General features: G+C 37.6%; 3 protein-coding genes across 4 annotated transcripts; 1 reads left to right on the top strand and 2 right to left on the bottom strand.

The window, feature by feature from the left end:
* Window positions 1-3,788: 3,788 nt before the first annotated feature.
* LOC113710143 (GDSL esterase/lipase At5g55050-like) lies at window positions 3,789-6,908 on the top strand. 2 transcript variants are annotated; one of them, XR_011821238.1, is made up of 6 exons: window positions 3,789-4,137; window positions 4,252-4,397; window positions 5,031-5,252; window positions 5,381-5,630; window positions 6,176-6,535; window positions 6,786-6,908. XR_011821238.1 is itself a non-coding variant. In XM_027232980.2 (5 exons), the coding sequence occupies exons 1-5, from the start codon at window positions 3,858-3,860 to the stop codon at window positions 6,394-6,396; spliced, it is 1,119 nt and encodes a 372-aa protein (XP_027088781.1). In that variant the 5' UTR covers window positions 3,789-3,857; the 3' UTR covers window positions 6,397-6,591. The 2 variants fall into 2 exon arrangements, 1 of the variants encoding a protein (XP_027088781.1); XM_027232980.2 differs by lacking the exon at window positions 6,786-6,908 and having other exon boundaries at window positions 6,176-6,591.
* LOC113710389 (probable serine/threonine-protein kinase PBL21) lies at window positions 6,738-9,946 on the bottom strand. Its single transcript, XM_027233361.2, has 6 exons — window positions 9,445-9,946; window positions 9,198-9,307; window positions 8,297-9,092; window positions 7,637-7,876; window positions 7,343-7,492; window positions 6,738-7,119 (listed from the first exon to the last, which is right to left on the bottom strand). Exons 1-6 carry the CDS (start codon window positions 9,688-9,690, stop codon window positions 6,961-6,963), a joined length of 1,701 nt encoding a protein of 566 aa, XP_027089162.1. The 5' UTR covers window positions 9,691-9,946; the 3' UTR covers window positions 6,738-6,960.
* Window positions 9,947-11,715: 1,769 nt separating this feature from the next.
* LOC113710551 (uncharacterized) lies at window positions 11,716-15,782 on the bottom strand. Its single transcript, XM_027233614.2, has 3 exons — window positions 14,951-15,782; window positions 14,157-14,276; window positions 11,716-12,019 (listed from the first exon to the last, which is right to left on the bottom strand). The coding sequence occupies exons 1-3, from the start codon at window positions 15,506-15,508 to the stop codon at window positions 12,002-12,004; spliced, it is 696 nt and encodes a 231-aa protein (XP_027089415.1). The 5' UTR covers window positions 15,509-15,782; the 3' UTR covers window positions 11,716-12,001.

Here is a 15,782-nt window from a genome sequence, read left to right as displayed (position 1 = left end):
GGAGAGAGAATACAATTTCATTTCAAATTTGCCCTTTTCTTGTGATTTCTTAATTGTCATGATACACCAAATTTATTGCTTAAATTTTATAAATTGATCGATATAGTTCTTCAATGAAAATTTAATGTTTGATAATAGGATAAAAAAAAGCTCTTTAACAAATTTTGTGTCATTGGTTCGGACAAAAAGTTAAATTACTTAAAATTATGAATGATTACAATACTCTTAAAAATAAATTGCAATAATTTATAATCATGAGTATACCTTTTTGGACTAACTTAAAAAAGATAAAAGCAAGTTTATATATAAATTTTAAGATGTTGTATCTTTTTAGTTGCCAAGCCATCAATTTAGACAAAAAAAATAAAAAAATATGTAAATGATTTATAAATTAACTCAAAACACTTTACAATAAAGAAAAATATTATCTTTGTAAATTGCGAAAACTTCAATAAAGTTTAAATATATACTCTTGGCATTTAAAAACAACTATATTTTGTCACATCAGAATAAAAAAACTATATTTTGTCAGCAAAATATATTATTTTGACTATATTATTCTGATTTGTTCAATGGTCCTTATTTAGATTTCTGACTAGTTTTTTTAGTCGGAATCCACTACATGTCTTGTACGTGATCAATTTTGAAAAACAAAATTGTCAAATCACAATTCACATAATCTGATTTATAGTCCCTCACATTTTATAAAATGAATTTTTTCATCCCTCGCATTCACAAAATAAATTTTTTGTCTCTCACATTTTATAAAATGAATTTTTTCATTTCCCATTAATCATATGTACGAATATTTTTTTCTTGCTTTTGAAAATTAATGTGTATGTCTATTTGATTTTACCTAAATAGTATGAATAGTATGTAATATATCTCTATCTGATTTCATATGAACAATCTAATTGTAGTTGTAGGTCAAATCAAATAGAGATATATTACACGCTACCTGTACTATTCATGTGAAATAAAATAGACATACGCATGAATTTTTTTTTTTTAAAAAAATCTATTCATACACATGATTAATGAGGAATAAAAAAATTCATTTTATAAAATATGAGGGATGAAAAAATTCATTTTATGAAATGCGATGGATGAAAAATTTTATTTTATGAAATATGGGGAACATAAAAATTTCATTTTGTGAAATGTAAAGAACTATAAATCAGATTCAGTGAAATATGATTTGATAATTTTGCCCCTAAAAAATGATCACGTGTAACGTATATGGTGGATTCCGACCAAAAATTAGTGGGAAACCTAGGCACCATTTGGCAAGTAAGTTTTTTCGGTGTTTATCTAAAACTTTACTGTAACTTACTGTAGAAGTTTTTTAAAAATTTTTTGAAGTGTGCGTTTTTTTTAATATTTTGAAGTGTACAGTTTAAAAACTTTGAGAAGTTTTTTGAAGTTACTGTAGTTAAAGTTTTTTAAAAAACTTGTAGCAGACAAATTTGGCAAAAAAACTTGTCTGCCAAACAAGGCCCCAGATAGGGACCAAATTTGATCACTATAAATTTGTAAAATACGTAAAATTACACTTTTTTAAAGTGAGAGGCGAAAAAAGTCATTTTGTAAAATTTGAGAGACGTTTTGAATGATTTTCTTTTTCACTTTAGTGGTCGTTCGTGGAAATTATAATCCAATGACAAAGTTGTCCAAACAGCCCACCACCATAGCGTTTAAGACTTGTAGAATGAGAGGTTAAACGTTCAACTCTTGCCTCCCACCGCTTGTCACTTTAAGTGGCTGAAATCCACATACCCTCCTTCTTAGTATAGGTTAAAGTAAATGTAGGAATAGATTTAAGATAGACAAGTATCGATCGACAAAAGAAAAAAAAAAAAAAAGAGAAAGTAGCCCATGGACTTTTCACTGGAGCAGTAACGGGCCTTAAATATGCCAAGGCCCAAAGTATGTTTATCCATATATTCAGTCCTACCCCCACATTTATTGCATTAACCACCAAAATGAAACTAGTATATCCTTAGATGTTGATGGAAGATCCAAAAAGAACAAAGCCATGGAAATATTAGTTAGACGGGAATCACATGGGGCTTGTTCTTGATTGATTATTTTAATTGATTATAAATTCTGATTTGGATAAGCAACTGTTCTCTATTTTTTTGTATTCTAATTATAAATTTTTTAATAACTAAAAAAGTTAAAATCTACAATCACTCAAAAAGTAGTTTTTGATGATTCTAATTATTCTCTATAATCAAATTTTATAAAATCCAAATCAATTGAGAACTAGGCCATAATCTAACCATCATCATCATCAAACAATAGTTGACACAACAATTAATTAGCAGATTTGGCAATTACAATATGCACAAAAGGGAATTGTAGTGATTTATCTATTAGAGGATAAGTAAGACATTTCTTGTATTTTTCAGATCTATTATATCTATTAAATTGCATATTTATAATTTTTAGTACATGTTTAACCTGCCGTTAAGGCAGCGATGTAAATCAAATTGTGTTGATTAGCAAATCTGACGATTACAACATGCACAGAAGGGAATTGTAGTGATTTATCTATTAGAACATAAGTGAGAAATTTTTTGTATTTTTTAGGTTTATTGACAATTTTTTAAATCTATTATATCTGTTAAATTGCAAATCTATAATTTCTAGTGCATGTTTAACCTGCCATTAAGGCAATGATGTAAATCAAATCATGTTAGACGATTTTCAACAATCGGGTAATGAAATTTTCTTTTATAAAAAAAAAACACAACAATATATTCGCCGAGGAAAAATTCAAAAAAGAAGAAGAAGAAGAAGCCAAATTAAATTGGCCATATCCATATTATATATGATCCCATAAATGAAAATTACCGACTATATGAATCTTGCGAATTTGAATAACTAAACATTAGAGCTCCTTCTACGTAATTTATTTAAGTCCAGCAGAGTGCCAAAAAAAAAAGGTCCGGCGGTGTGGCCAAAAGAAAATAGAACCTCAGACAGCAAAAGGCTAATCGCTTGGCTGGATATTGTTAATATCACTCCCCAGCAATAATGTCAGTGTCAAGCAATTTTAGGCAGCATCGTTTTGGTTCCATGAGATGCTGACAATTGAAATGACAAAGAAATCAGGTTTTTCAACTTTTGTGATGCGCCATGATTTCTTTACTTTATGGTGGTAATATTTGCTCTGTCCAAAGGCTTCCATAGTTTCCATCGCAAAAGGAAGAAAGGCCATTTTGCATTCGGGCTGGGAACTAGACCAAGACAGATGGTTGATGTGATCAAACACTGCCTAAGTCTACTCCAGAAAATTCATAACATAGTATAGACTATAGTCTCTAAAACGTCCTTCGTTTGCCTCAATGCGTTTACCCTTTGAATGAAACACCAATGAAAATTGTAATCTAGCAGTGACTGGGATCACGGAAAATCTTGAGCCAGCTTTTGGAAACAGAAACATAGTAAATAACTAAATATTACGGCCATCAGGCTAGAAATTAATGCACCATTTCCGCAAGGCAGGATGATTGTCGACATTTTTACTTTCATTTTGGTTCACAACAATGCCAGTATGGACTATGGAATTGGAGCCCCCCATTGAAACCACCTACACGACGCACGTTTCATTTCAGATAAAATACGTACAAGCTCCAGGTTAATCCGCCAAGTGCCATTCATAGCCCAGCTGTGTTTACTTGTCAGTAAGATGTTGTCTTCTTGTGTAAATTGAGATCAGTTTCCCGACTCTTGCTAGTGACTTGGAGAAAACTCAGTTTATATAAATTGGCATCTATATCGATCTTTCTGGAATTGACAGCAATCGAATTCATTAGAGGAAGGTAATACCAAAAAAAAAGAAAGAAAAGAAAATGAAGAATAGATCATCATGCAATATCGTTGTTCTTTCATATTATCTCCAGGCAACACTTGCCTTGCTGGTAGGATTGGTGATGTTGCAGGCTGCATTAGGCAGTGCAGCAAAGCCTCCGGCGATTTTCATACTGGGTGACTCCACCGTAGACGTTGGTACTAATTCTTACTTGCAAGAAAGCAGGGCCAGAGCCGACTTTCCTCATTACGGCATTGACTTCCCTCGCTCGAGGCCAACTGGGAGGTTTAGCAATGGCTTGAATGGTGCTGATTTTCTAGGTGATCCATTATTGTTGTTGCCATCATATGATATGTTCCTACGACGATTCGTGCATCTGTTATGTTATGTGCGTGCAACATTCTGACCTTTGTTTGAATTTTATGATTGGCCAGCCAGGTTAATGGGATATAACAGCAGCCCACGACCCTTTCTCAGTCTTGGTAGCCCTTTGCTTTCTTATCTCAGAAACCACGCCTTCAGAGGCGCAAACTTTGCTTCTGCGGGTTCTGGCCTGCTTGACCTCACTGGTTCAGCATTGGTAAGCCAGCCACTTTTCACCTCCATTTTATTCATGGTTCACCATCGTTGCAGGTCGCGGTTGTTCTACATCCGTCGTGGTATATTGGATGATATTCACATTATAGCACATAAATTTTTTTTAAAAATCTGAAAAAATTAGTAAAAATAGAAAATATCATAAAAGATGTAGTCTGAAAAAATATCCAAATCAACTCCGAATTTATTCAGATGTTTTGGTCGATTCCATGCATCACAGATTTGAATCAACTAATATCGATCAAGTTAAAACATGTCGCCATGGATATGGAATTATCCACGATCCGGGAATCGGTGTCGTACTGGTCCCCTCCGTTTCGATTATGATTCGGTCGAATCGTATCGGACTCGTCGCCCGAGATAGCTAACCATGATTTTATTTTCAATTTTTCTTTCCTTTTTGTAATTTTTTTTTGACACTAGTGGAACTCATTGACTAACCTACAAAAAGCTACACCCGGTTCTATATCCTCACGTTGATCACCATCTCTTTTGAAGTTGTACTAAATGCATTTTTAGAGTGGTGCACTTCTGGTTGCATTTTACAGACTTGTACTGATATTTGGATAATCGTTGGAATCCTCACTGACATAAAATGGTATGTTACCAATCGCAGGGAGTTGTGCCATTATCAGAGCAGATTAAGCAATTTGCCACGCTCCAAGGTAATCTTTCTGCTGTTAGGGGTTCAGGGGCAACGGAAGCAATGCTACAAAAATCTTTGTTTTGCATCAGTATTGGAAGCAATGACCTCTTTGACTATGTTGTTTCCAATAGCAGCACGACTCCACAAGAGTTTATTTACCTCCTCATGAAAGAATACGAGAACTCTATCAAAGTAAGATTTGCTTTCAGTCAGTCTTGTAGCTAGGACAAGATTTTTTATTCAATGATCAAAACTAAAGTTCTTTGCTCAGAATTCAGGAATTGATGGAGTACTCTTGTTGTTTTTGACGTGATCATCAGACTTTATACAGCCTTGGAGCACGGAAATTTGGCATCATAAGTGTGCCGCCAATCGGTTGCTGCCCAACCATTAGACTTCTGGATGCTGAAGGAAAATGCTCCGAGGCCTTGAATGGATTGGCAAGAGCTTTTTATTCAGCACTTGAGACCCTATTGTACGGCATTGGCTCTGAGCTTGAGGACATGAAATACTCACTTGGAAATGCTTACTTAATGACCATCAATGTCATCGACAATCCACAGCCCTTCCGTAAGCCAAATAATCTTCATCTCCAGATACTTCTACTACAAATACTACAATAATTCCTCATCTATACCCCTTAAGTAGAATCCAGGGTTCAAAGACTCGGTTGAGAAACTCCTAGACGGATATAATTTCTCATCGAAACGGGGCTTCTCGATCCGACCGGGACGAGATGACTCCGAAATAATGAATCACCGAAAACTCGATCGAGACGGATATAAATGGCCGAATCTCCTCGAGTCAATTCGAATTTTTATTACTTTTGCTAATTCTTTAATTATTTTTATTTATCATATATTTTTTACAATTTTTAAAATATTAAATATTTCAAAAATTTGCGTCTCGCCGAGATCGCGACCGATATGTCGAGACTGATGTGGAACAGTCCGGGTCGCGACCACAACTTTGAACCATGGTAAAATCATGGACGGCTTTTTTTTTCCCTATGGTGGGTTTTGGGGGGGGGGGGGGGGGTTGCGGGGGAGGGGGATTCAATTCTTTCGTTTGCTTTCATTAAACTCCAAAATAAAATTAAATAAATGTTCCCTCAGATTTCACGAGGGTGGACACTGCGTGCTGCGGATTTGGCAAGTTGAACGCAGAACAGGCTTGTAATGCAACTGCAAATCTTTGCTCAAAGCGTAAGGAGTACTTGTTCTGGGATCAATTCCACCCGACTCAAGCTGCTGCTAACCTGGCAGCTAATACGCTCTATGCTGGTCCACCTCTCTACGTATCGCCTATTAACTTCGCTCAGCTGGTTCAACTGTGAAGATGATTATAGCATGGAACAATCCTCATTCACCATTGCCCTGCCCTTATTCACAAACTTCGCCATCATGTGACCTGACAGGAGATTATAAGCTCTTCTGAAGGATTTGTGATTTTGCATCTGTAGTGCTTCGTAATTGGTATGCTTCTGCAAAACTAATAAACTTGATGCTAATTTTTGCCTTTTTTGTTCCCATGACTTTCGTGTTTTCCTTGTAGAAGAGATTTCTCTCCGTTCATTTCTGATTTCTCGGTTTGCCTCGTGTTAAATTGTTACCATATCATCCACTATTCCCGGCGCGCTTGTTAACAAGATACAAAGCGAGTCGCAAAGTCTTGTAATTGGAATCCAAGAAACATATAGATTGTTTTACCATTCGCTCTTTACAGGTGATGGTTCTGTTTCCTGCAGAGTGGGATGTTACAAAACCAATAAGCACCACGGATACATATACTAGTAGTACTTACCACCTAGTTCTGTACATAAACTTAAGGCACGCGAGCTGGATTTTGATGCATCTTGTAGTGAAAGTGTATCTGCGGATGGGAAACGGCTAGCTAATAGCTATCCATCGTCCATTAACAAAGTTTCACTGAAAACTGATTCTTTACGTCTGCTGCAAAATTCTATTTCTTCTCTGGAATCACCGTTTATAATTAGGAGCTCCTCTCTTTTGGTCTGCATTGCGAGCCAATGATCTGGTTCCTCAAGCAGATGCAAAACCTGTTAAAAACAAAAGGACGTACTAATTTAGCCATTAAGATTCTTAATAATCTCCTATCATATCATCTCCAGATAGTTGCTTCAAACTTCTTGGTTCAAGTCACGCTTCTTTAAGGTTTATCTAAATTTGGAAAGGCAACACTGAGATCACAAGTGGACTCAGGACGGTCGTAAGTTTATATTATTTCCACGAATGATGATGAATTGTCAGCACAAAAATTACCGTCTTCATAGTTGGCCTTCTAGATGATGAATGCAGAAGGCATAGACGGGCGGCAATCATCATCATTTTCATTTCATCCTGGCAATAATCTTGGTTTAGATTAGGATCAATCAAGCGTTCACACAGACCGCTACTAAGAAGAGACCTTGCCTACAATCGCATTGGCATTGTCAGTATCAGTATCGGCAATATATGTATATATATATATATATATATATATATATATATATGAATCAATCCTGTTTTTTTGTCAATTGTGTAGATTGAAGTAAGGGTCATTAATTTCAACATTACCCATAAAACCAAGCTCTCTTGATTAGACATAGATTTCGCCTGAATAGCCTCTTTCCCTGTGATTAATTCCAACAGCACAACACCATAAGAATACACGTCTATCTTCTCGTCAACTTTGCCATACATCATGTACTCTGGGGCCAGGTAACCAAAAGTTCCAACCACATGAATTGGCTTCGAGAACACTGACGACGTTTGCTTGTTTTGGTGGAGTACTGTTGCTGCTCCAAAATCTGATAGCTGCTCCAAAATGTTAATATATCACATTTACCTCAATATTTGATAGATATCATTCAAAGGCTATCGCTTGAACGCTTAAATGCACCATAAAAGAAATATCAATATAAGGTGAAATCTGAATAATTAGCCTAAGTCTGAAAGATATAACTAAAAATCGATATTTGAAGGGTTAGAGAAAAGCAAGCAGTACTCGGATGTAAATGTTTACTGCAAACAAGCACATCTGAGCAATTTATGGGCAAGGTCTTGTATCGGCATTACTGAAAGCAAAATTCTCGTTTGTCATCACTTACCAATTACTTTCCCACTTTTTGCAGGTGGAACTACAGAATCTTAGCCGCATAATTTGGTTTCCCAATCACTAATTTGTTGAAATCTTGAAAGGAAATTAACATTGGGAAGGTAGCTAAAAGAACTTACCTGTGGTTGGCAATTCTCAGAGAGAAGTATGTTAGAGGACTTTACATCTCTGTGTATGACAGGAGGGGAGGAGGAATGGAGGTTGTCCAGTGCCCTCGCCACACCAATGGCAAGTTGCATCCTCTCAGACCACCTCAGCTGTTTTAGTCTTTGCCTTAGACTTCCTTTGAGTAAATTGTAGACAACAGCCTGCATATCTTTGCAATAACAAAATCCTAGAACCCGAACTATGTTTTCATGTTTTAAACTGCTCAGCATTTCCACCTCCCGGAAGAGATCCTCATCAGAGTGTTGCGAGATGTTAAGTACTTTCACTGCTGCAGCCTGACCATCATCAAGTTCGGCTCGATAAACCTTACTATGTCCTCCCTCTCCAATCAACACCTCAGGACTAAATTTGTTAGTTGCACGCCTTAGTTCTTCCAGTGTAAAGCGTCTGCTGTTTCCCTTCACCTCCAAAGTAGCTAACCTCTCAAACAATTTCTGTGTTACATCTGGAAAGCTCAGGTTTTTCCTAATGCTGAGCAGTTTCTTGCTTCCAGTAGGTTGTACAGGTAATGAAGTTGAGGGGCATGACATTGTCCGTGATTTCTGAAGATGAAATCTAGTCTCTGAATGGTCACGGCTACCAAATTCGGAAAGGGATGACACAGAAGACTGGAGTACTCTAGTTACAGAACCCTGTTGAGAAGTTCCTTGCCTCTGCAATAAGATTTTACCTCCATTATCCATAACCAGAAGGGAGCAACTTGGAGGCAATGCCTTTAAGCATTTGTTAACAGTTGAATCTTTGGGCCTGCCGACAAATGACTAATGAGAGAGAGAGAGAGAGAGGGGGGGGGGGTATTAATGTAGCAATGCAAGCTACAACATAAACTCATTAGAGAGAGGATCGCCATACCATTGACTGCTGCACCCGACTGCCAGAATTGTGGCAAAGTGTTCGCGTACCTGATGACTCAATTCGACTATATATAAGCTTCCGTTACAAAGCTTTACTTGGAAATCCACCTAGAGAGGTCATTACATGGGAGTTTAATTTGTCAAACCACTTCGGTGGTTCACAGGTCATTGGGCAATGACAATGAGAGATCAAAGGATGTTGCCATTGTTAACAGAAAGCAGTCAGTGTTAAAGAATATACTAACCTGTTTGTACTTGCAGAGATCTTCATGGATGAGGAAAGTGTTTGGATCAAAGCCATCATGCGACTCTTGCACATGAACAGCCAGCACACTGTCCCCTGGCACCACTACCGAACTGAGTAAGCGGCGAAGCATTTCTCTGCTGTAGTTATCAGATTTCAGACCAACGATAATGGTTCTCTTCTTGCCAATCCTGGCCTTTAGCAGCGAAAAGATACGTCCATTGATCATTGGGCTTCCAACCATCATTAAAGCCTCTCAATGTAAAGCCAATATCCTTTTACAAAATGAAAACACGCAATTTCACCATAACGAAACTAAAGATTCATTTATCCACCACCCCGCTTTGGGAATTGTCTAGAGAATCCGGTAGTATTTTCCAATATTGTGGTGCCTGATTTGATTATATGTGGCCCTTTGGCATAAATTTCGGTAGCTAGTTCATTATGTTGAGCATTTACTCATGGTTGGTAGGTGCTTTTAGAGTACAAAACACAATATCCGCTCCCATGACTTTGAAGACACCGACAACGGAGGAAAGTACCTTGGAGTGCAATTGCATCACGGAATGGTATTTACTGCAGACGATTTCAGTCATTTTACATCCAGTTGAATGGAGATACTTTATTACAATACCCTCTTACAAAATGATTTGCCACAGTGCTGTCTTTATAACAACTACTACTTTGGCGGCGTTAGCTTGTCTTTATAACAAAACATCGACGATGGAAGCCGGACGTCCGCCCCCACAAGCCCGGATTATTAATCTTTGCCTTTTGCCCATGCTAGCTTCAATAGTTTTAACCGGACGAATTAAAAATAGATGCCACTCGATGTTCCGATGTACCATACCTCCTCTTTGGGCTCCCCTTCCCCACAGTAAGCTAGTGTAGGAGTAGAATAAAATGGTTGTGAAAAAAAAAAAAATGGATGTAATGACATACCACATATCTCCTCTCAGCGACCATGTGAGTTATGTCAAACAGCATTCTGTCTGCCTTATTTTGTTTATCATTTGTGAATGAACCAAACATTGACAATTACCAATTTTTGTACTCATGACTAGGGATGTCAACGAGTGTAATCAAGCTCGAATAATGTCATGCTCGAGCTTGAATTCGACTCGAGCGAGTAGAAAATTATGTAAAACTCGTTAAGACTCGAGTCTTAACAAACTCCAAGACTTAAAATAAAACTCCAAAAACTCGATAAAATGTTGAAAATTTTATGGTAAATTATCTAAAACCTTCATTTCCTTTTTAGTTTATACAATGTTACATTTTTACCATTTCTGAATTTTATTGAATAAACAACACTTATGGGAAAGTACCTAAAACATAAACCCTTATTATTCATTTTATAATTAAAATAAAAATATAATATAAATAATATACTAGTGATCAAGCTACTTGACAAGCACTCGAATAGCACAAATGGAGGTTTGAACTCGACTTGATATATACATCAGGCTACTCGACCTCGAGTGCGAATTTGATTTGGCTGAATTCGAGCCAAACATTTGACCATGTCTCTCACAAGCTACTTGTAAGCGATTCGACTCACCAGCAGCCTACTTGTGACACCTACTTGTGACACGATGCCAACTAACCACTTCTTTTTTAGTGAGTTAACCACTAAATAAAATATAAAGTACAAATCTAACTAATAAGTCAGAAGTTCAAACCTCTACACCTAGAGTAAAATCTAAAGGTGGCAGCTATCCCCTTTTAAACCCCCTCCTTTGACCCATAGCAAGTTGCCGATTCACGTACCCACGCTCCAGAAATGATGCCATATCCCCTGTTACGCAATCTAATCCATTAATCCATTATGGTCTTTCATTCTCAAGGAAGCTCGTTAAGCAGAAATGAAGGCTGGGGTAGCGACAGCCAACCATTTCCACAACAAATATGTATTTTTGACTCGTCAACTTCAATTAACCAGAAATTGAAAAACTGCTTGAATTACCAGATAGCAGAATGGGCGTCTTCGCTGATCATAGAGCTAATTTCAACAACTTGCTAGATTTTATACTGTAACTAAGTGAAACAAGCTCTTACGATAACCCAACTTCTTGCCAAGTCCGCACCCTCTAATCCAAACACGATGAACTACTTGAATTTGCCTACAGTTTACTAAATGCGACTTTAATTTTAGTACTATTAAATTTGTCCAATTTTCTATCAAAAGCTGACTAAAACAAAAAAGGTCAATTCAAGATGTAATCCTTGTTCACAAAACAAGGACAAATAAAGGGGGTATAATAACAAAGAATAGCAAGGGAAAATGATTTTTTGCTTAATGTCCAAAATGATTTCAGGATGCTTATTGTACTAATTTACGACAGCAATCCTCATTTCTCTTTCTAAGTTCTATTAGTAACACCACTACTTGAAATCAGATTGCACCGAGACGAACAAGAAGCTGCACATTGTATTACAGAAATGCAAAGAAACAGACTCTGCAGGAATTATATACTCCATTTTGCACATGCACTGCAAAACCCTTTGCAGAAGACAACTTTTAGGATATCAACTTGCTTCTCAGCAGCAATGCATTCTCAAGGCTTGTCAGCAACCTGCAAGACAAAGCAGAAGATGGCTTAACATAGGGCCAAATAATAGAAATCAATCATACCGAAAGCCAGAAATCGAAAAGCAGCAAGTGATTACCCTCAGACGTTGATTTAGTTCAGCATCAAACACCACAAACGACATTTCCTACTTTTACCTAATTTAAGTAGATCATTCCACTTGTACCTTATCCCATTTTGTTGTTTATGGACAATTACATTACTAACCAACTAAAGGCATCATAAATACATAACTACCACTATGATCAAATTAAAGAAATTGAGAAAATTCTAGAAGAAATGCGCAAACTTTTGAATAAGAAACTGAAAAAGGAATTTCCAGAAACACCACCAACTTACAAAAACAAATTGAAGCCCAACCTAGCAAAATCATTAAAGCATTGCATCACAACTAGAAGCAGATGTAGAAACATAAAACTTCCTCCAAATGCCATCCACCTATTGGAACCAATAGGTCAACTTTTTCAATTGAAGAAAGGGGAGAAGTCAACCTAAATCTTAACCACATTGTCAACCAAAACTAATCCAAACAGCTTTACTTTAGAGTTGTAGGAAACGAGTTCACAAAGTAAAAGCGAAGCCTAGCATTCCAGGTATAAAGTTGAAGATCCAGATATGTTCTGCCAAGCATTGCACCCTAAGAGGGAAATGGAACATGGTACAGTTATTGATTCAATAAACAATTTCAGGCCTCGTGAGCTCTTAACAAGCCAAAGCAGTTTAAATTAACTTCGTCCTTGTTGCAAGGTCGTTCTATTAATTAATCATTACTGCAATTCCTGATATCTAATCCCTCTTTCATCCTATTTCCCAATTACACACATGCCCTAAGATACACTCAATATAAGCACATCAGACCAGTTCAAAGTGCTCGAAGTTTCCCCCCCAACATGAGAATATGAGCTCAATCTAACATGGAAGCCTCCTTGAGAGGGTCATACTTCCTAAAGAATAGCATGTATGCCTTAACTTCAACATAAATAGATTCAGGGGCCTACAATATCATGATCTACAACAAAATTTGCACTTCTCAAAGCCATTGAGAACAACTTGTATGGGGTTGAATGATCCTGGAAAACCTAAATTTTCTACCAATCTCTTCAAAGAGCTGCATCAAAGGCTTTAGTACAACATATACTGGATAGAGGGAAAAAATGGCAAACCACTAAAAGGATGATCTACTCCTAGTGAATTCTGCTATTAAGTGACCCATTCCAATTCTGGAATAACTAGAGCACCAAATAATGACCAGCATATAAAGCATATTTCCCAAAATCCTCAAAAACATTACACATTTGTCTATGCCCATCACCCCTACTGTACCTAGAACTAAAATAGAACGAAACTTACTGGACATCAATATCCAGGAACAGGTTTGTGTAAATACCATCAACTCAAAAAGTACCAATGAACAGTAGCTTCATCTCACAAACACATAGATTTAAGGGGGAGAAAAAGCCCAAAATCTCAACTCCCATTGATCTTTCAATCCAATAATTTCTCACATTTCAGAGTTTATGAATCTAATCACCCTTTCTGGCAACAAATCCCACTACAGAACAACTTATTTCTGATCAACTATATCCTTCTTCAGCTACTTGGGCAGTCTATGACTTAGAACCCACTTTATCAATTTTCATATCACAGAGCTTCATTTTTAGGTCAAAGCTGAAAAAATCACCCAACTATTGAAAATCTTAAACATATTCCTTGGTTAGCAGTACATTATGAGTTCCAATATACTTAGCAATGGTACCAATAATATTGCAAATGTCATTCACCATTAGTCTATTGTTTCAATTTGTAAGTCCATTTACAGCTTTGGTTATTTGTTAATTTGATTTTCCATTTTTTGAAAATTTAAACTTAGGCATAAGAACTGCCAAGCAACTCCACATTAAAATAGCTACTGACCCCACATAAACAAGCAGAAAGAAAGGGCCCACCAAAGCAAAACATCCCATGTCCTGGAACATTTTACTCTCGGTTTCCTTACTCAATATGAGTATGAAACAGACAAATCAGGAAACTAAATGCTTCTGTATCAGCAGAAGAAGACTGGACAACACCAACCAAATTAATCGCATGATACATTCAACAAAAAGGAATACCCAAAAACTACCTGGTTAAGAGGGTTGTCAGGAGATTTCTTCCAAAGTTTCCAGATCATGTCTTTGTACTGCGTGTGTGTAAGACCTGGTTTATCTTCCTTCAGCCTAGGAAGCTCAGCTTCTTCAAAAGCCTGCAAATTCATTGAAATGGACCAAAAAGAACGAGTAATGTCATAGTGCTTAAAATGGTAAACTGGGCCAATTCAGATATTAGGCCTACAAAGTACAAAGTCAAGTGAATATAAAGGAAAGAGAACTCTGAAATTGAGAAACACCAAATTTCTCTCCACTGAGGAAAGAATAAAATGATGAGCATTGATATCACCTTTGTGCAGACATATTCACTAATACTAGTAGAATTGAGCGAAAAGCTGGAAAAAATACAGAAGTTTGATACGGATTAAAAGTTTAAGACACAGTTAGTGGATAAACGAAGTGTAGGCTGCCACTTCCTTAAAGATAAGCAATTTACCATCAAAACAGCATCTATTTGCATTATAGTTGAAAAGCGTGCCAATTTCATTCATGTCCTACAGCTACGTAATCACATCTTCCGGGTCACTTGCTCAACATACTCACGATGGATCAATATATTTCCACAATCCTACCATGTCAATACTCAAACAGCAGCAAAGCAAGTACTTTTAACGAGAAAGAATAAACTTTTTCCTTTCCAGGGATTGCCTGTATTTCAATTTTCCACGGTTAAAATCATAATAATTTTTTTTTCGTTTTTGTTTTGTGTTGGGGGGGAGAGGGGGGTGGTGGTGGTGGTGGTTTGGGGGGAAGGGAAAGAAAAGCCAACCTTAAATGAAGCCTTGAGCCTCCTTTCTGGATGCTTATCAACTGGCAAATTATCGGCAACGGTCATCTGAGCAATGGCTTCCTCAATTGTGCTCGCCTCAATGATGGAATCGTCACGATTGGTGTTCTCCACAAGAACCATCCTCTCGTACTCCTCCTCGGCCGCTGTACGGCTATTCTTCCGCTTCTCCTCCTCAGCTCTCTTCTCAATGGCAGCCTGCTCCTCCTCCCTCCGCCGCCGTAGCTCGACCTCGGTGACCTTGGGGACGGGAACGGAGACGCGATTGGCCTTCTTATCTGGCTTCTTCAAAGCCTTCTCGAGATCCTTCTCCTCCTCCTCGGCCAACCGGCGGGCCTCGGCTTTGCGAGCTGCAACCTCGGCCCGTTTCTCGGCCTCCTCCTCGCGCTTCTTGGCAGCGCGAGACTTGGCGCCTTCGGCATCTCGCCAGTACTGCTCTTCCTTCTCATGAGCCTCGCGATCTTTGCGATCGGCCTCCACGGCGCTCTTTCGAGCCCTAGCGGCTTCGGCTTTGCTATTAACTCCCATTTTTTTCGGCATATTTCCTGAATATCTTCCTTAACTCTGTCCCAATTTTTTCTTTTCCTCTCTTTTTCGAGCTCAAGGGATACTTGAACACCGAATTTTGGTCACTGAGTCTCCAGCCTCCACAGCAGCAGCAGCGTATCTATCTTTTTGTTCGGAGTTCTCTTTATGCTTCTGGAACTCTCGCAAATCACCAGCAACCGCCCTTTAAGATTTTATTCATTTCTCATTTTTGACCCCCATAAACTTAGTTTATTACAACAGGACCCACAATACTATCTTGATTCCT

This window comes from Coffea arabica, chromosome 9e (genome assembly GCF_036785885.1).
Source record: "Coffea arabica cultivar ET-39 chromosome 9e, Coffea Arabica ET-39 HiFi, whole genome shotgun sequence".
NCBI classification, from domain to species: Eukaryota; Viridiplantae; Streptophyta; class Magnoliopsida; order Gentianales; family Rubiaceae; genus Coffea; species Coffea arabica.
This window is presented reverse-complemented; position numbering and strand designations above follow the sequence as displayed.